Source organism: Protopterus annectens, chromosome 2.part1, assembly GCF_019279795.1.
Source record: "Protopterus annectens isolate FY-2018-M chromosome 2.part1, PAN1.0, whole genome shotgun sequence".
In the NCBI taxonomy this organism is placed as follows: Eukaryota; Metazoa; Chordata; order Ceratodontiformes; family Protopteridae; genus Protopterus; species Protopterus annectens.
This window is the reverse complement of record NC_056729.1, coordinates 1,489,503,372-1,489,523,032: the sequence shown is the minus strand read 5'-3', so window position 1 is coordinate 1,489,523,032 and position 19,661 is coordinate 1,489,503,372. Positions and strand designations below refer to the sequence as shown.

General features: G+C 45.0%; 1 protein-coding gene across 1 annotated transcript in view; it reads right to left on the bottom strand.

The window, feature by feature from the left end:
* Positions 1 to 284: 284 nt before the first annotated feature.
* The window catches only part of CEP104 (centrosomal protein 104), a 2,320,447-nt gene continuing 2,301,070 nt past the window's right edge, over positions 285 to 19,661 (bottom strand). The window contains 1 exon segment of the mRNA XM_044062948.1: positions 285 to 918. Coding sequence (XP_043918883.1) covers positions 794 to 918 — 125 coding nt within the window. The 3' untranslated portion in view covers positions 285 to 793.

Genomic DNA, 19,661 nt, shown 5'->3' with positions numbered 1-19,661 from the left:
TTTCAGCACACAAAACAGCAAATATGTTAGTATAGTTACTTGCCTGCTCAAATAATAAAAGGCTGAAGGAAAATCAGTGCATAACGCCGATAACCACAGTTGGGGGATTTTGAATAACTTCAGTTAGTGTTTTCAGTTAAGTTAAATGCTATGAACTCTGGACATAGACACTGGTAAAAGGATACATGTCAAACAGGGAACCTTTAAGTAAATGTTTCACAGTAACCTCAGTACACTAATGCAAACAGTTCAGCTTTATGCTAGAAATAATGAAGACACAGTAATACTGCATAACTGAAGTGTAATTTAATTACTGCAGCTTTACATTTTATGTTTATATGGTCTACCAGTGTCAAGTTTTAAATACTGTGGTTTTAAAACTGTCCTTTAGGTTTATTGCTATCAGAGATACTGAAAACTATAAATTATTACCATGCCATCAAAAAGTATTTCTTTCCACACAGAACACACTAGAAGTAATGAAAAATGTTTGGCATAAACAAAAAATAACTTTTTAACTTATTCTGATCTGATGATGGTACAAAATTACGAATCAGTATGATTGTTATGAACAGATCCTATTTGATACCAGAGCAAAATGTGGTATTTAGCCTAATTAGCAGTCACATTTGATTTTTTTACTCGTCTCCAATTAATGTAAACTGAAACTGAAGACAGCAAAAATCAGCACAATCTTGCCAGGCTCAAAACAGAGAACTGGAGAGCACAATAATAAAGCAAGCAATCTTGACAGTGATGATCTTCTCCACAACTTAAAATATTGCTGTATGTATCACCGCCTCAATGGTGTCTTGCTGGTAGTTTTATTTGTCCCTGTTTTCAAAGCTGGAATTTTGCTGGCTACTGAAGGAGATCTTCCCTTTGTACCTGTAGCTCCTGGCTTGTTCACTAGTTTTCCTAGGTACAAAAAATAAATAATTAAATAAATAAGTAAAAATAAAGACTGAATTATGCAAAATAATGATTACTGGTCCAACCAATCTGATATTTAAGATGCTTATCTTTCACAGACAGGTTCATAGCAAATACACATAGTAGTGGCATATAACACTATAGTTGCATTCAAGCAAGCGTGTAGATGTACTCCAAATAAAAGTTATGTGCTCACCATAACTATGCATCTGTGTTGTCCATTTTCCTTCTTCCTCACCCAAAGGTTTCTAAGAACACCTATTCCTCCTGGAAAAGGGCTTGGGAAGACCAACCACCTTTCTGATGAAGGACCTCCAAGATGTCTCCAAATGAGACATCTTCAGGTGGAGATGCAGAGGACCCTTCCCCTTCATCAAAATTGATGTATTCTGTAAGGGATTCCTACAGGGAATCCAAGTGCCTCTTCTTACACAACCTCTTCCGAGGAACCTCTTTAGTGGAAGTAGGCTTCCCTGGTAGGAATTGCTTGGAAGCTTGTACGGGCTGGCTGTCCCTGAGGTGCAGGATGAGTAGATTCCGACACAGGACCCGAAGAGGGAACATGGATTAGATCGGAAGGAACAAGAGTCAAACTTGCTCTGGGGTGAGAGAAAACCCTCTCCACCACTTTGAAGGCAAAAGGGGCCAGGAGAAGATAAGGACAATCTGGCCGGAGCTGAGACTGCAAATGTTCCAAGGCCTTCCTCAACCTTCTGCTCTGAGGGTGGAGTCGGAGACCTGCACTCCAACACCTAAGCCCCGAGGGGAAGCGACAGCTTCAAAAACTTCAGAGTCAAAGTCAACCCCTCAGATCTGATGCTGACACTTTGGCTCCAAGAACCATCATGCCACCAGGGGAAGGAGCCGATCGGATCAAGGAAGTCGTCGGAATGGAAGATAGAAGAAACTTCAGATCTGATGATTCAACTCTCAGGGAACTCAGATCCAAGGGCTCTGAAACAGCAGGTCAGATTGGAGAAGGAGCAGTAACAGGCTGGAAAAAAGGTTTAAGTCTCACAGATCCGATGGGAGCCGGCAAGACCCCATCTGGATTTGTGTTCTGAGGAATTTTCTCATCATCCTGTCCACCTCTGCCTCAGAAAGACTTCAGGAGTGCTTAACAGATGAAGAAGTGGAAAGTGGCCTGGAAGACTTTTAGTGGTCTCCTGAAGGAAAGGAGACCTTAATCTTGGGGATACCAGCTCCAGGGAAAACCTTGGACTATGGAGCTGAGGAAACTTAGTGACAGTAGAAGTTGGATCTGAAGACATTGGATCCAAACTCTTTGAAATCTTTTTGATGACTCAGAAGGAAGCACTGCCTTAGGAGACTGTGCCAGAAAGCATTTTCGGTACTCCCTGGGCTCCTTAGATTTATGAAAGTGAGTTTGAACCCCTGTTGTTGAAGTACCAGATCAAGGAGCAAAAGCTGGAAGGAGGCCTTTTAGAACAAGTTTATTTCTTGTATCACTAATGGCACTTGTATTAAACTCTGCACAAATGGAGCAGGAGATGCCCAAGTATGCTGGGCCTAGACAATAAACACACTCCCTGTGGGCATCAGAGTTGGGGACCTTATGCCCACCGGAAGTGCACTTTTTAAATCTGTTAGGCTTTTCAGCCATACTGTAGAACAAAATGAAGGATATGCGTTGCTGTCAGAAAGCAGTTGGAAGCTACTCCTGACTGCCAAATTCTCATGGCCTCTCGATACAGGGGGTAAGACTTGGTTCTTCCCTGCTTGTTGACATACCAGACCACTGACATGTTGTCTGACTGAATTGTCCCAGAAGGGAGAACTGAATGAAAAGCTTGCAATGCTAACAGCACTGCTCCCAGTTCCAGAACGTTGATATGCAGGTGGGCCTCTGAGGCGGACCATGCACCTTGGACTGTCTTTCCCTGGAAATGGCCCCTCACCCAATCAGGGAAGCATCCGTGGTCACAATGGCCCTGGGCTTAGGGGATTGAAATGGGTGACTCCAAAGTTCTGCGTCTGGCCTCATCAACCAAAGGAGGTCCTGTTTGCAGGAGTTGGTTATTTGAATCTGGTAACTGAGGGAGTGATAGTTTGGGAACCACTGACAAAGGAGCCATTGTAGGATCTGCATGTGTAGCTTCGCTAGGGGCACTATTGGAATTGAAGCAGCCATAGATCCTAGGGCCTGGAGAACTTATCTTGCTGAAACTTTTGTTTGACAGAGTATCACTCAGAGCTGGAGCCTCAATCACTGGAGTCTGTGATTCGGGAGTGACACTAGACAGGACCGGATATTGAACACTGCTCCAATGAATTTCATTTGTTGTGTAGGAGTAAGGTTTAATTTCTCCCAACGTATTGTTATTCCCAAAAATTTTGCCAGAGAGAGTGTATAATGCAGTGCTGTTACCAGAAGATGCTTGGTGATGGTGGTGAGGAGCCAGTCATCTAAATATGGAAACACCCAGAATCCTTGCAGTCTCAAGTGAGCTGTGACCACTGCCATGTACTTTGTGAACACTCTGGGGACTGTAGGCAGACCAAACGGCAGGGCACAAAACTGATGATGACTGGCCCCTAGCCAGAAGCGAAGCAGACTCCTGGAGCATTTGTCCATTTTGATGTGGTAATATGCTTCCCTGAGATCTATCCAGCACATCCAATCACCTTCCCTTAAAAAAGGGAGAATGGACCGAACCGTGACCATCTGGAATTTGGTTTGGGTGACAGACTTGATTAGGCTGCTGAGATCCAAAATGGGTCTCCAGTCCCCTGTCTTTTTTGGCATCGGCTCCGTGTTGGTCTGGTGGGACTGGTTAGATGACTCTTTTTGAGACAGCTTTATTATCTCTGAAGCTGCTTCTTCCCTTTGACTAGGTGGAACATCGGGAAGCCTTTTTGGAAGATTTGGTTGACAAGAAAGGGGAATGGTGTAACCTCTGGTGATTATACTCTGCACCCAATGATCGGTGGTAATAGATTGCCAGGCAGTTTGGTGCAGAGAAAAATTACCCCCGACTGCTTCCTGAGATAAGCAATTGGGCTGCTCCTCAGGAGCACTGATAAAGCTGTCCAGAGAAGGAGTTCCTAGAGCCTTGGTTACAAGGACCCCTCTGCCTCTGTGTGGCATTCTTCCAGAACTGTAACCCCCTCTGCCCCTGGGGGTATCATCACCATGTGTGGCATAGAAAGGACCCTGTGATTTTTTTGTGCCAAATTTTCCCACTCCTCTGATTCCTGGAAAAGGTATGTTGAGGATTGGAAAATCATAGGCATACGGCAGACAGGGTCTTTCCATCTTGCTTGCACCTGGCTAGCGTGTCCTTTACTTTGTAGCCAAAAAGAGACAATGCTTCGATGGGAGCATTCAAAAAGGAAGATATGAAGGGGACCGTGAGGTGACAAATATGCATCCAGGCATGACGTCTCATGACAATGCCGAAACCTGCTGATCTAGCTGCCCCTTCAGTCGCATGTGAGAGCAACCTCATAGACAAGTTGGATATTGATTCCAGGGTTGCAAGCTGCGAGGCCACTTTGTCCCTGACCTCGTCAGACAGCTGTCCTGGCAGTGTCCCAGAGAGTTCAGAGATCAAGTCCCTATGGAGCCTCGTAAAATGTGTCAAATAGTTCGGGGACCATGTAGCAAAGGTCCCTGATGCAAAAACTTGCTTCCCAAGTCTGTCCACCACCTGGGACTCCCTGTTGGTTGGGTGGGCAGCGGGACTTTCCACAGCCAAGTCCTTTTTTGTGGCCACTGCCACCACCACAGCATTGACTAGTAACCCTCTGCACCAATGCAGGTTCTCCTAGGGAGGGAAAAGAATTTTGTCAGGTCTCTGAGGGATTGCCTCAATGGAATCAGGGTTCTTCCAAGTGCACACTGCATGATGAGCTGGACGAGATCATCAACAGGCGGAGGTCACCCAACAGATACAAGGCCAGGCATGGAAAGCCTGCAGGAACATGGACTCCTCAGATGACGGGTTGGGGGGCTTCCAGTCACCTCTCTGTTTAAAACTTAACCAAGTAGGGAACTGCAACACGCTGTCGTACCAAAAAAAGTTAGCAGCAACCAAAAGCCGTACAGCATCAAATAGCGTCTTTATTGAAAACAACAGGAGTAACTTAGCGCTTTCTCCCTTCTCAAAAGGGCATCATCAGAGTTAATTACCAATACATAGCAAACGTTTAAATACCAAAACGTAGTGCACACCTCTCTGTTTAAGCATTTCCAGGATGTCTCCAAAGGAGACATCATCAGGAGGTGACCGTGGGGACCCTTCACCATCATCGTAATCTGTGTCTTCTGTTAAGGACTCCTTGGGCGAGTCCATGTGCTTCCTCTTGCACATCCAATTTTGAGGGGTCTCCTCAGTAGGGTTCTCTGAGGAGGACTAGGAAAAGCGGCTACCTTTAACAGTGGTGTCCTGTGGCTTCTCTGTCCAGTGCCCTGGAGGGGTGGTCTGTGGTAGCTGTAGCTCAGGGGGCATAAATTGGGGTTCTGACATCAAAAGACTGCTTCCAGAAGTGAGAGCCCTCTCCACTGTGTGGAAAGCAGGTCCGCCCGAAGAGGGATAGGAGCCCGGAACCAGGAATGACAACCTTGTGACTAGGGATGCACCCCGCTCTGACGAACCTGCCCCCATGGATGGAACCTCAAGCAGGATCGGTGCAGACGTGGCTATTGGCACCAAGGATGGAACTGAGAACAAACATGGCTCCATGCCCTGGGCTGAGGTGCCCACCCCCCAATCTCCAGATTGAGGAAGGACCGGTTCTGCAGGAACCAAAGACCAAAGGGGCAAACCTGGAGTCTGAGTGAGGTCCACTATAGGTGCCGAGGTGATGGGTTCCGAGAAGGATGTTGGAGCAGAAGGCTTCGGAACTGAAATGGTCAAAGGAGGAGTGTAAGAAGGAGTCCGTGGAGAAATCAACCCAAGTCCTGCAGGTGGATGGGTCTTAGAAAGTGTGGGTATCCCCCTGGCTGCCAACAGCTGGCCCACAAGAAGCACCACATCATGTTCTGACAGGCACCTGGTAGATCTTGTGGATACTCCATACGGAGAGTCGGGTTGGTCAATGAACCTCTATACATCTCGCCCAGAAACAGATCTACGGAAGGGGAGTATCAAGTCTGTGATGCAAGGTTTGCTGTCACCGAAGTCTCAAGTTTCGAGACCGGGAGTAATGGGGTCAAATCCAACTTGGTTGGAAAAACTCTCGGTGCTGAAACGGTCAGTTCTAAAATTATAACTGATGAAGGTATCGAAGGTGTACGCTGAGCCGTAGAGCCGTAGTGGTGACAGGTGCCGAAGTTGTAGTAGGCATTAGTGAGGTTTATTATCAGTGCCGGAGGTAGGACTGGTGCTGAAGCTGGCGCTGGTTTTGTAGGTTTTGAGATGCTCGGAGCCGACAAGGACAACTTTGGGACCTTTGATTTCACAGGCTCACCCTGATCACCCGATGTTGAGGAGGGAACCGAGTGGGACCTCTTTTTGTCTTCTGTAGGAGGGTTGAGGCCTCCATCACAGAAATGGCCTCTGAAAAGGGAGACTTAAGTAACCCTTTCAGTATCAGTTTATTTTTGCGCTCATTAAGAGTGCGTTGACTGAAACTCTGACAAATATCACAAGGAGGTTGCACTGAAAGATGGGGCACCCCAAACAGTATATACAATCATCGTGAGAATCACTATTAGGTAACTTGCCATTAAATGAAGCACAATTCTTAAAACCTTAAGTACCTTTCTTATCTGGCATCTCGATAGAGACACCACAGGCAAACAGTACAGCCAGTCAGAACTAATAAGTCAAACACGGTTCATAAAAGCCACACAGTTGTATACTATAGTGATATGTAGACGTAAAACAGAAACACCTTACTGAAATAGACACTAACAGGCTAGGAAAGAAAGGAAAATACCAGCTATGGTATTGAAGGAATACCATAAGAGTAAGGGAGGAAAGGCCATACCAACAAAGGTACTTGAAAGTTGACCAGCGGTAACAATGGGTAGAGCAGAGAAGAAAAATCAAGGACTGAATGAAGAAAACACACTAGAAATACTAATCGGTCAGTAAAAAAGGAAGATATCAAAAGTTTTCCACACAAAATATCACATAAAGTTCTACTTAGCTCAGAGCTCGGCTGAAACATGGCTTTATGGCTACACGGCAAATGAGAAGATCTTAGGTAACAAGGAGAAGGGCATTCTGGGTAGAATCTTAGCTCAAGAGTTTTTGGCTGGTGTGAGCTTGGTAAAAAGACAGACTCGGTTCTGAGGGCTTGGAACCAAACCCATCAGTGATGAATGGAAAAAAGGTTAACAACATCAGATCACTGGGTTAGCAAAGGCACTACTCTAAACATACACACACACACACACACACACACACACACACACACACACTCATTCCTACACATATAAATACACTCACTCATCAACAATCAACCCCCCCCAATCAATTGCACTTATGGGAAGACTCACCCATTCACCCACATGCACACTCCCAACACACAGACACACACACAGACGCACAGACACACACACACACACACACACACACACACACACACACACACACACACACACACACACACACACGCAAGTTTGTTGAATTTACTGGCACTAAGACTATTCAATTTACTGGCACTAAGACTATTCTCATACTTTTTCATCCTACAGTAAAATTTTAATTGGTGGAGTGATTCTCTGTGTCTGCTGGCTGAGTAAATTGAGAGCCATGGACATCTGCTTGGGAGAACATACGGCTAATTAGCATTAGCCATTCCCCTGGATTGCCACATACACAAAAGCATGCAATTCTGCCTGGGAGACAGCCTTTGCGCTGAGGTCCCCCTTCTGAGGGGAACACTCTAGTTGTTAAGTAGTCTCTGAATCAAAAAGGCTTAGCACAATGGGATGAAACTCCTGAGCTAAGGCCTCCCCATCATTCTAAGCCTTTCTGAATCTGAGCCCATGTGCAAGAAAAAATATAAAATCATGCAAATCCCAAAACTGAACAGCCAGATTAATCTAATCCAACACAGCAGCTGATGTCAGTTTAAAATTTAATAAAAAAGTTTCAAAAAAACAATATACAAGCACTTTCATCTCATAAGAGAGACTTCATTAGATAACTACCTTGAACAACTTCTTCCATTTAAATACCCTTCTTATAATGATTAACCAACGTCATTAATTAATCAGCACCTGGTTAACCCTTAAATAACTAAAAACATACACAATATCATTGTCAAACTCCTTAATAGTTAAAAACATTCTGTTTAAAACTTATACAATCATAGAAAGTGTACAACAATAAAAAATCTAGTCATAAAAATATAATCAAGTCCCACAGTGTTTTTGTAAATAACATCATATAAATCTTATACTAAGGCAGCTCTCTCATTTAATACAGGCATAAGGGAAACAAAATCATTAAGTCCAGGGGGAAGGTTGCGTAATCTCAACTGACATTTTAACTCCATTTTTAATAAAATAATCTTCCAGTCCCCTCCGTTGACATTACGTGTCAAGGTATCAATAATACCAAACCTAAATCCACAAAAATTCACACACTTACTAGAATGTTTGTAGACAGCATTTGTTTCTTTGTTCGCAATTATTTCATAAAGGTGCTCATAAAGCCTGGTTCTTAAAGCTCTCTCTGTTTTACCATATAAAAAGTGGGACACCCTTCACATTTTGCCAAATATATTAATCTTTTAGAAAAAGAAGTTATGTACTTACCATAACATTTCATGTGAGTTGTTCATCTCGTCTTCATTCTTGCACATGGGTTCAGAGTCAATCCATTGGCTCCGAGTCGGCCGCTTTCACAAGCTGAAGATCTTAGAGTAGCTTGAGGCCAAGTCCCTATCCCATGATGATCCATGTCCTACCTCAGATCTAGTTTGCTGATCCCAGCATGTAACAGATATAACACATAACAGGTACTCCAGCAGGAGTATTAAGTCGCATAACAAGACCCACCAGACCACAAGTCTACTCGTTCTTTGAGAACCTGGAGGAGGACAGCGGGTGGGAATGTAAGAATGAAGGAGAGATGAACAACTCAGATGGAACGTTATGTGAAGTTGTTCAATCTCACCGTTCATTCTTCAACATGGGTAGCATCCCAAGCACCCTAATCCTGGGTGGCTCACGGGGGTATATTCCTGAGGACAGTGGAACCAAAGGAAGCCCTGTCCACTTTGTAATGACTGATAAAGGTATGTGGCTTAGAACAAGTGGCAGCTGCACATATAGTGTCCAAAGGCAATCAAGCCGCATAAGCACAAGAAGTGGAAGCAGCCCTAGTTGAATGCACTTTCACGCCATGCTCTAATGGCTGGTTCGCTGAGGAGTATGTAAATTTAATGCAGTCAGTTAACCATCTGGAAAGGGTAACTTTAGACACTGGTAGCCCTTTCTTAGTGTCAGCATGAGAAACAGAGTTGTTCAGATTTCTTAAATTCCTTTGTCCTGTACAAATAAAATCTCAATTGTCTGTGAACAACAAGTTTATGCATTATATACTCCAACTTGTTAGAATGGTTACTGAAAAAGGTTGGAAGTTCGAAAGTTTGATTCAGATTAGTCTCGGAACACACCTTTGGAAGGAAGGAAGGATTAGTCCTCAGTGACACTCTGTCAGGATGAAACACCAAATATGTGGGTTTGATAGATAGGGCTTGAAGCTTGGACACCCTACACGCTGAGGTAATGGCTACCAACAAAATTATTTTCCAAGAGAGGAATTTCAGATGGCAAGATGATGCAGGCTCAAAGGGAGGGAGAATAATCCATGACAGCACAAAATTTAGATTCCAAGAAGAAAACGGTTGTCTAACAGGTGGCCTGAGATGAATGGCACCCTTTAAAATGGTCCTACATAGTCTGTGAGACATTAGGTTAGAACCTTCAAATCCGTGATGGAAATTCGAAATTGCAGCCAATGGAACTCTTATAGTGGAAGCTGCAGCACCTTAATGAAAAAGCTTAGACAGAAATTCCAGAATACTAGCAATCGGGGCAATGTAAGGATCAATATTGTTCTGGGAGGCCCAAAAAGCAAATCGCTTCCATTTGCTGGAATACAACTTTCTAGTGGAAGCTTTATGCGAAGATACAAGAATATGCTGTACCTCTGAGGAAAAGTGGTGTGACCTGGCTAGGTTGGGAATCGGAGCAGCCAAGCTGTCAGTCTGAGGGAATGAAGAGAGGGATGAAGGGCCCCTGACAAATGTGTCAGAAGATCTAGAACTGGGTCCAGAATCCAAGGTTCCTCCAGTTGATAGTCAAAGGAAGGGAAACCAAATCTGTTGAGGCCAAAAAGGGGCTATTAAAATGACAGTCCTTCCCAGGGCTTTGGCTTTCTGTAAGAATTTCAGAATCAGGGGCGTTGGTGGAAAGGCATATAGGAGTCCTGGGGGCCAATCGTGTACCAGCGAGTCCCTTGGACAGTCCCCTGGTGGGGGATTCAGGGCAAAGTAGCTTCTGCATTTGGCATTCATAGGGGATGCAAACAGGTCACAGAAAGGCTGGCCCCATCTGCAGAAGATCATCTCCACAACCTCGTCTTTGAGGGACCACTCGTGCGGTAACAGAATGGCTCTGCTCAGTTTGTCCACGATCACGTTGGATTTCCCCAGGATATGCACTGCTATCAGAAATTGCCCGGTGGATACCGCCCACTGCCAAATTCTCAAGGCCTCTCAACATAAGGGGTAAGACTTGGTTCCCCCTTGCTTGTTGATGTACCAGACCACAGACATATTGCCTGTCTGGATCGCAATCGTCCCTAGAGGAAGAGAGTCGTGGAAGTGCTGCAATGCCAAAAGCACCGCTCTCAGCTCCAGGACACTGATGTGCAACTGTGACTCTTGTTTCTGATCAGGTACCTTGGGCTGTTCTTCCCTGAAAAAGCCCCCCACCACCACCCTATCAGAGAAGTGTCCGTGGTCACCGTGGCTGACAGCGGGGGAGAAACAAATGGTCGACCTGCTGCTACCTGGTGGCTGGTCAACCACCAACGAAGATCCTTCTTGCAAGAGTCTGTAATCATTATCAAGAATGACATTGGAAGTTGTTGGTAAGACCACTGGGTGAAGAGCAACCCCAGAAGTATTCTCATGTGCAAACGCCCCACAGAAACCGCTATGAGTGTGGCTGCCATGGTACCTAGTAGTTTCAATACTTGAGAGGCTGGTACTTTTCCCCTCTGTAGAATGTACAATACCTGGTTTTGAAGAGTGGCTATTCTGTCCAGTGGCAATTTTACCATGGCGGTAGTGGTGTCTAATTCTACTCTGATAAAGGAGATACACTGTGATGGCAACAACGCAGACTTGTCAAAATGTATAGTTATCCCTAACTGAGAGCACAGATTTAGCATGTGATCCCTGGACAGAATTAGTTGACGTCTGGAGGCGGCGGTAAGGAGCCAGTCATCCAGATACGGAAACACTCAGAATCCTAGATGCTTCAGATGAGCCATAACCACTGCCATGCATTTGGTAAACACTCTGAGGGCTGTTGTGAAGCCAAAGGGCAGTGCTCGAAATTGATAGTGACTGGCTCCCAGCCGGAAACGCAAGTGATCTCTGGATGGTCTGGCCATTTTGATATGTTAGTATGCATCCCTGAGATCTATAGAGCACATCCAATTGCCCATTCCTTGAAACAGAAGGATCAATTGAAGCATGACCATCCAGAACTTCTCCTTCTTTACGAATGTGTTGAGTCTGTTGAGGTCCAAGATGGGCCTCCAATCCCCTGTTTTCTTTGGAACTAAAAAGAATCTGGAGTAAGTTCTGGATCCTATCTGGTCTGCTGGTACTGGCTGGATGAGTCTCTTTTCCTGCAGCCTCTAGATTTCTATGGCTGCTTGATCCCTGAGACTGGGTGGAATGTCTGAGATTTTCTTCCGAACAGGTGGGGGTTCTGAGAATGGGATGATGCAACTTCTGGTAACCATGATTTGTACCCATGAATCTTTTGTAATTCCTAGCCAGGAATCCGGATACAAAGACAAGTGACCCCCCGACTGCATCCAGAGTAGGACAGTCGGGCCTCCTTTCAGGAGAGTTGGTAGGGCTTACCAGGGAACTGATCCCTGTTACCCTGGTTTTGCAGACCACCTCTGCCGCCGGGGTGGAATCCTCCATTATAACCACCTCCTCTGCCCCTGGAGGAGGGCTCACTAAGTGTGTTCTGGAAAGCTCCTTGGGACTTCCGGAACCACATTTTTCCACCTTTCTGCCCTTTGGTGTATGGTCTAGTAGGGGTGGAAAAATGGACTCCTACAGCAGATAAGAGTCTTTCCCTCTTGCTCACACCTAGTGAGAGTCTCCTTGACTTTGGGCCCGAAAAGAGATGAGCCATCGAAAGGGGTGTTAGCGAAAGAAGACTTGAAGGCTTCCACAAAGGAGCTTAAGTGCATCCAGGAATATCTCAGAAGAGCTACTGCTGAACCCGCTGCCCGACGCAAATCATCGGCTGCATAGGAAATGAGCCACATGGATGAGTTAACTATGGAATTAAGGGTATTAAGCTGGGCTGTCACCTTCTCAGAGACACCACCATCTGAACTACTCTGCAGAGTATGTCCGAGCTATTTTAGGAGATCTCTTTGAAGACAGGTAAAATGAGTCAAGTAGTTGAGCAATCGCATACCAAAGGTCGCAGAACTAAAGATGCACTTCATAGGTTCATAGGTTGGTATTAGGCTATCGGCCGTAGGGCCTATACAAGCCTAGCCATAACAATTCCCTGACTGTTTCTTCCCACACTATTTACTTCCCTGGACCCCTTTCTAGCAGGGTGACTGACGTGATCCCCGGGGTGAATTTCCTTTCCCCCATCCAGTCATCAAGGTTCCTTTTGAAGAGGGCCAAAGAGGCGCTCTGACTTGACATGTATGGGCAATCTATTCCAGAGTCTGGGGAGTCTCTGGATCAGGAAGCTATCCCCCCCAGCATGTTTTGTTTATTGTGATGACAAGGTTTAGATCACTGGAGTGTGTGGCTCTGAGGGATTGGGCTTTCTTTAAGTGTAGCATGTCCAACAGCTTTGGGTTTGACATGGCCTTGTATGTTAAGCAGAGATCGCCTCGGAGTAGACGATATGTGACAGAGTATTGCTGGAGTTTTTTCAGGCGGTCAGTATAGGGCATCTGCTTTAGGCCTGTGATTCTTTTAGTGAGATATTTCTGCGGCCTTTCCAGTTGTTGCAGATGTCTTGAGAGGTACATACCAAATGGGGCGTTGTACTCTATAAAGGGTCTAATGAGGGATGAGTATAGTAGGACAATGACCTCCTTTTTTCTTGATGAAAAGCCCTTAGTGATGAGGTGTGCCACACAGAAGGATTTCCTGACTGTTGTGGCAATGTGTCCCTAAGTCTCTTATCACACTTTCGGTGTTTAGTGTACTGCCACCTATGTGGTAATAAACGGGTACATGTTTTTTCCCCAAACGGGATAATTATACATTTCTTGGCATTGAGCTTGAGCCCATGGCTCTGGCACCAAGCATCTATTTCTGTAAGGCCCCTTTGTAGAGTATCTCATTACAGTGGGAAGGAGGGAGGTAAATTGGACTGCAGCAATGTGGATCTTGAACATCTACATTTATGGTAGGTACAGAACTGTACTATGTTCTTCATCTCACATTGCTGCAGTCCTTACATATGGGTAGAATCCCAAAGCAGAGGTAAGGGAGGTTGGCAAAATCATAAAGCATTGGGAGCTGCCAAAATGCCCTGTAAAATTGCAGTGGCAAATCCAGCCCTAGATTTAGAATAAAGTGGAAGGTGGTAATGTTTAGAAAGTATGCACTGAACTCCAAGTAGCTGCTCCAAAATATCTTTAGTAGCTACCCCTTAAAAGGCTGTAGAAGTGGCAGTAGCCCTAGTGGAATGAGGCCTGATTCCAGCCGGAATCTCCTTACCATGATGGGAATAACAGAAAGCAATACAAAAACCAATCCACTTAGAAATAGTTTGTTTTGAAACAGGCTTTCCCTGAGAACCCAAAGCAAATGAAACAAACAACTGCTGAGACTGCCTGAATCCTTTAGTTCTGCTCAAATAATAACGCAACTGCCTGTGAATATCCAAAGTGTGCAAAATCTTTTCCCCTTTATTTTGGGGGTTTGCATAAAAAGTAGGCAAATGAATAGTTTGGTTTAAAGCCACACTAGAAACCACTTTAGGCATAAAGGTAGGATTAGTACGCAAAGATACCCTATCCTTATGGAAAATTAGGAAAGGCTCAACTGCCATAAGGGCCTGTAATTCAGAAACCCTTCTCGCAGAGGTAATGGCCAACAAAAAAGCAGTCTTATAAGATAAAAACTTCAACTCGGCAGTAGCTGCAGGCTCAAAAGGTTGTAGAGTGAGTTTCTCCAACACAAAATTGAGATCCCAAGCAGGAGTAGGAGCTCTACGTGGGGGTCTTATGTTCTTTGCCCCTCTAAGAAATTGCTTAAACAAAGGATGAGAGAATAATGGAGGGTCACAGTCATAGTGAGCAGAAATGGCTGCAGCATGAACCTTTATAGAGGAGAAGGACAAACCCTTGTCCAATAACTCAGTAAGATATTGAAGAGAAACACTTAAATCAGGCTTGGAAACATCAAAGTCCTTTGCTTTGCTCCAAATAAAAAATCTCCTCCATTTATCAGCGTAAACTTTCCTTGTACTAGGCCTTCTGGCCTCCAAAATAACATTCAAAACTTGTTGTGGAAGCCGAGACCCTCCAGGGTCTAGAACAGAATATGCCAGGCTGTTAGATGCAGAGACTGAATTTTGACATTGAGTAATTGATTGTTCTCCTGAGACAAAGGTGTGGAATCAAGGCAAAGGCCATGGAGGCTCCCTGCCAAACTTCTCAGTAGTGGGTACCAGTGCTGTCGAGGCCAATCTGGAGCTATTAAAATCATGGATGGCTTGTCCTGTCTGACCTTCAAGTACCTTTGGGAGGAGAGGCAGAGGTGGAAAGGCATAACTGAAGATTGCTCCAACTGAATGATAGAGCATCCACCTTCCAAGCTGTGGGATGAAACCTTTTTGTGCAAAACTTTGGCAACTGGTAGTTTAGTGGAGAAGCGAACAGATCTATGTCTGGAGTTCCCCATAACACTGTCAACTTTTGAAATACATGAGGATCCAATTTCCACTCGTGGGGATCCATTATCTGTCTGCTCAACACATCTGCTAAGGAGTTCTGTGCTCCTGGTAGAAACCTTGCCTGAAGATTTAGCTGTAAACTGAGAGCAGTCTCCCACAAAATCATTGCTTGCCTGCAAATAGGGTATGAATGTGTTCCCCCTTGCTTGTTGATGTACCACATGACAGTTGTGTTGTCTGTTTGAATCAACACCTGTCCTGGGAGAAGTAAATCCTTGAAAGCCATCAATGCAAATTGGACTGCTAACATCTCCTTCAAGTTGATATGCAAATGTTGAAGTCTGGCAGGCCACGTGTCTTGTACCCATTTTCCATTTAGATGAGCTCCCCAAGCTTTGTCTGAGGCATCTGTCGTTAGAATCTGACTCGCCTCTGGTCGGGTCACAGAGAGTCCCTTGTTTAGGTGACATTCCTGAGCCCACCACAAAAATTCCTTTTGAATGCAAGGTATTATTTGAATGACAGTGTCCAGATCTTGGCAGTGTTGTGTCCATACATTTTTGAGATACCATTGAAGCTTCCTCATATGCAGTTTGGCATTGGGAAGTACCAGAATACAAGATGCCATGAACCCCAAGGCTTGAAGGACTGTCCTTGCAGTCAGCCTGGACTAAGAGACAATTGATGGAAGTAAAGAGAAAGATTCTTTTGTTTGTCCGGGGTCAAAAAGGCCATCTGGGATGCTGTATTCAGTCTCACACCCAGAAAGCACATGTCCTGAGAGGGTACTAGACTGGACTTTATTTCGTTCACAGAATACCCTAGGCATCTTAACACTGCCATCACATACTGTAGATGATGAAGAAGTTCCCTTGTCTTGAGCCAGAATCAGGCACGTCCAAAGGAATTGTATTCCTTTACCTGAAGAAGCTATCACTGGAGTCGAACCTTTGTGAACCTCTTGCGGTAGTAGTAGGGGTGGAAAAATGAAATCCAGCACAGATACTTCCTCATGGGCTGATAGGAACATGAAGGCCCATTGGATCCAGAGTTACACCGGCTTGCCCAGCGAGGAAATCCATTGAATTGGAAGTCAATATGGTTAGGATGATAAATCCAAAATTGGCTGTCACCTTCTCAGAGACACCACCATCTGAACTACTCTGCAGAGTATGTCCGAGCTATTTTAGGAGATCTCTTTGAAGACAGGTAAAATGAGTCAAGTAGTTGAGCAATCGCATAGCAAAGGTCGCAGAACTAAAGATGCACTTCATAGGTTGGTATTAGGCTATCGGCCCTAGGGCCTATACAAGCCTAGCCATAACAATTCCCTGGCTGTTTCTTCCCACACTATTTACTTCCCTGGACCCCTTTCTAGCAGGGTGACTGACGTGATCCCCGGGGTGAATTTCCTTTCCCTCATCCAATCATCAAGGTTCCTTTTGAAGAGGGCCAAAGAGGCGCTCTGATTGACATGTATGGGCAATCTATTCCAGAGTCTGGGGAGTCTCTGGATCAGGAAACTGTCCCCCCAGCATGTTTTGTTTATTGTGATGACAAGGTTTAGATCACTGGAGTGTGTGGCTCTGAGGGATTGGGCTTTCTTTAAGTGTAGCATGTCCAACAGCTTTGGGTTTGACATGGCCTTGTATGTTAAGCAGAGATCGCCTCGGAGTAGACGATATGTGACAGAGTATTGCTGGATTTTTTCAGGCGGTCAGTATAGGGCATCTGCTTTAGGCCTGTGATTCTTTTAGTGAGATATTTCTGCGGCCTTTCCAGTTGTTGCAGATGTCTTGAGAGGTACATACCAAATGGGGCGTTGTACTCTATAAAGGGTCTAATGAGGGATGAGTATAGTGGGACAATGACCTCCTTTTTTCTTGATGAAAAGCCCTTAGTGATGAGGTGTGCCACACAGAAGGATTTCCTGACTGTTGTGGCAATGTGAACCCTAAGTCTCTTATCACACTTTCGGTGTTTAGTGTACTGCCACCTATGTGGTAATTCACGGGTACATGTTTTTTCCCAAACGGGATAACTATACATTTCTTGGCATTGAGCTTGAGCCCGTGGCTGGCACCAAGCATCTGTTTCTGTAAGGCCCTTTTGTAGAGTATCTACATCATTTGGGGATTCAATAATGGCTCCCAGTTTGCAGTCATCTGCGAACTTTGTTAGCCAGAGTCCCTTAGTGTTGGCCTGTACTTCAGAGAAGTAGATGTCAAACAAGAGACGTCCCAGGACTGAACCCTGAGGTACTCCACTTGTCACTTGTCTGGAGCTAGATTTGGAGTCAGCTACTTTTACAATGTGGGTTCTGTCAGTAAGCCAGTTGGCAACCCATTGAGTGACGTAGGGATTATTGCCCAGCTTAGTAAGTTTATCTATGATTCCAGAGTGGGGGATGGTGTTACAGGCCTTGGCGAGGTCCAGATAGGCTGTGTGGACTACCTTACCCTCGTCCATGGCTCTGGAGACTGATTCGAAGAAGTCAGTCAGGTTCAGGAGACAAGATTGGCACTTCATGAACCCAAACTGGGTGGGGTCCAGTGTTTTAAGGTTGCCAATGTCTTTGTTTATAAGTTCCATGATAATATGTTCCATGGCCTTGCAGATCAGGCTCGTCAGACTGATGGGGCGGTAGTTCCCGGGATCCAAGGTGGATCCCCCCCTTGTGGAGTGGGATAACTGTAGCTGTGTGCCACTCAATGGGCACGAAGCCTGAAGTGAGGGCATGATTAAACATGACACTTAGGTGAGGTGCCAGTTCATTTTGTAGTTCATGTAGTACACAGCCTGGGATATCATCTGGTCCCATGGATGCTGTATTCTTAGCTTTGGAGAGTGCGTTTTTTTACCTGTGTGGCTGTTAATACTGGAATTTGGCAATCTTCCAGTATTGAGATGGGCCATTTAGGGGGTGAAGTTGGCAATGAATCGATCTGCCAGGATATGGGAAATATCCTTGGGATCAGTATATTTAATGCCATTCTGTTGTAGCTCAGAGCAGATCTGAGCATTGCCATTTAGATTCTTGACATAGTTATAGAATGCCTTGTGGTTCTTTGGAATCTTTGGCAATTTTATTTTCATAACTTGCTTTGGAGGATTTTATGAGGGATCTCAGCTTCTTACTGAGGCTGGTAAGGGAGTTTTTTGCATCCTGGGATTTTCCTCTTTTCTGCAACAGTTTCTTCCTTTTGTTGTAAAGTTTGTTTATGGCAGGGAACCACCAAATTGGCTTCCTTTTTTTGGAGGAGGGCATCTTGGTTCTATTTGGGATGGCACGATTCATGCATGAGTGGATATTCTCGTACAGTGCCTTAGTGTAGGACTCAGCAGTCAAACTTTCAGTTCCCATCTGCATGAGTGTCATGAAGTTTGTAACTTCTGACTTTGAGTAGCATGAAGTTGGCTTTGGAGAAGTTTTTTATGGAGGTTTCCTTACTGGAGGGGGGGGGGGTGTGGATGGTAAGGGTGATTAGGGTGGGAGGTTGGCATAATGGTTAAGGTGCTTACCTTACAAACACAAGGTGCAACATTTGATTCTCACATCAGGTAATTGGCTAGGCTTCAAATGGCCTCAAAAGGCAGTTAGTCTAGAACTAATCTATGAACCTAACCTAACCTTATGGTCTGACCCGACCAACAAGGGGGTGACCATAGATGTGGAGCATCGATTTCCCATGTTGGTAATGACCAGGTCTGGGATATTGGAGCACCTGGTGGGACTATGGATTAGTTGATCCAGGGCATTGGAATTTATGTATTCCAAGAACCGTTGGGCAAAGGTGTTGGTACACAAATAGTTTTCCCAGTTAATGGCAGGGTAGTTGAAATCACCCAGTATTAGGGTGTTTGGCTGTATATTAATATTTTCCAGTATGTTTAGAAAAGTGTAGTGAGAATCTTGGGGCATGGTGGGGGATCTGTAGCAAGCTACAATTTGGATTGCAGTCTTACCTAGTGTTAGTTGCACCTGGAGAATTTCAGACGCATTGTGTTGGGCAACTAACCTGGTGGTGTGAATATCCTTGGTGAATATGGACACTCCTCCAACTTTAGTGTTTCGATCCTGGTTTCATGGCTGAAAAGTGTAGTAAGAGTTGTAGCCTGGTATTGCAGGGGTGCTCTTTGGAGCCTTGAACCAGGTCACAGTTACTACACAGATATCAATGTTCTCCATTTTTAGGAGTGCCTCGAGAGAGTGCATTTTGAGGTTTAGACTTCTAGCATTGAGTAGCATTAGCTTCAGATTTTGCATGCTTGTACCTGTTACGGTGGTGGTTTTGTCCTTTGAACTTTGCCTAAAAATAGCATTATAGGGGTGGCAAGAGCCTTAGCCAGTAACCTGAATCCCAGGGGCGACAGGTGCAGACCATCTCTGGCAAAGCAGAGCATGTCGTCCCAGGCAGACAGATACTGGATCCCCTTTGAATGACACCAGAAGCTTAGCCAATTGTTGAAGTGAATCATTTGTCCTTATATTTTGGTATCATTCTGGGCGAAGGCAGGATGCTGCTCAGGGCTAGGGTCATACCTTTCCCATACCTGTCCATAGTCCTGGAATCTCTATTAGGAGGATGGACAAAGAGGTTTCAGACATCTT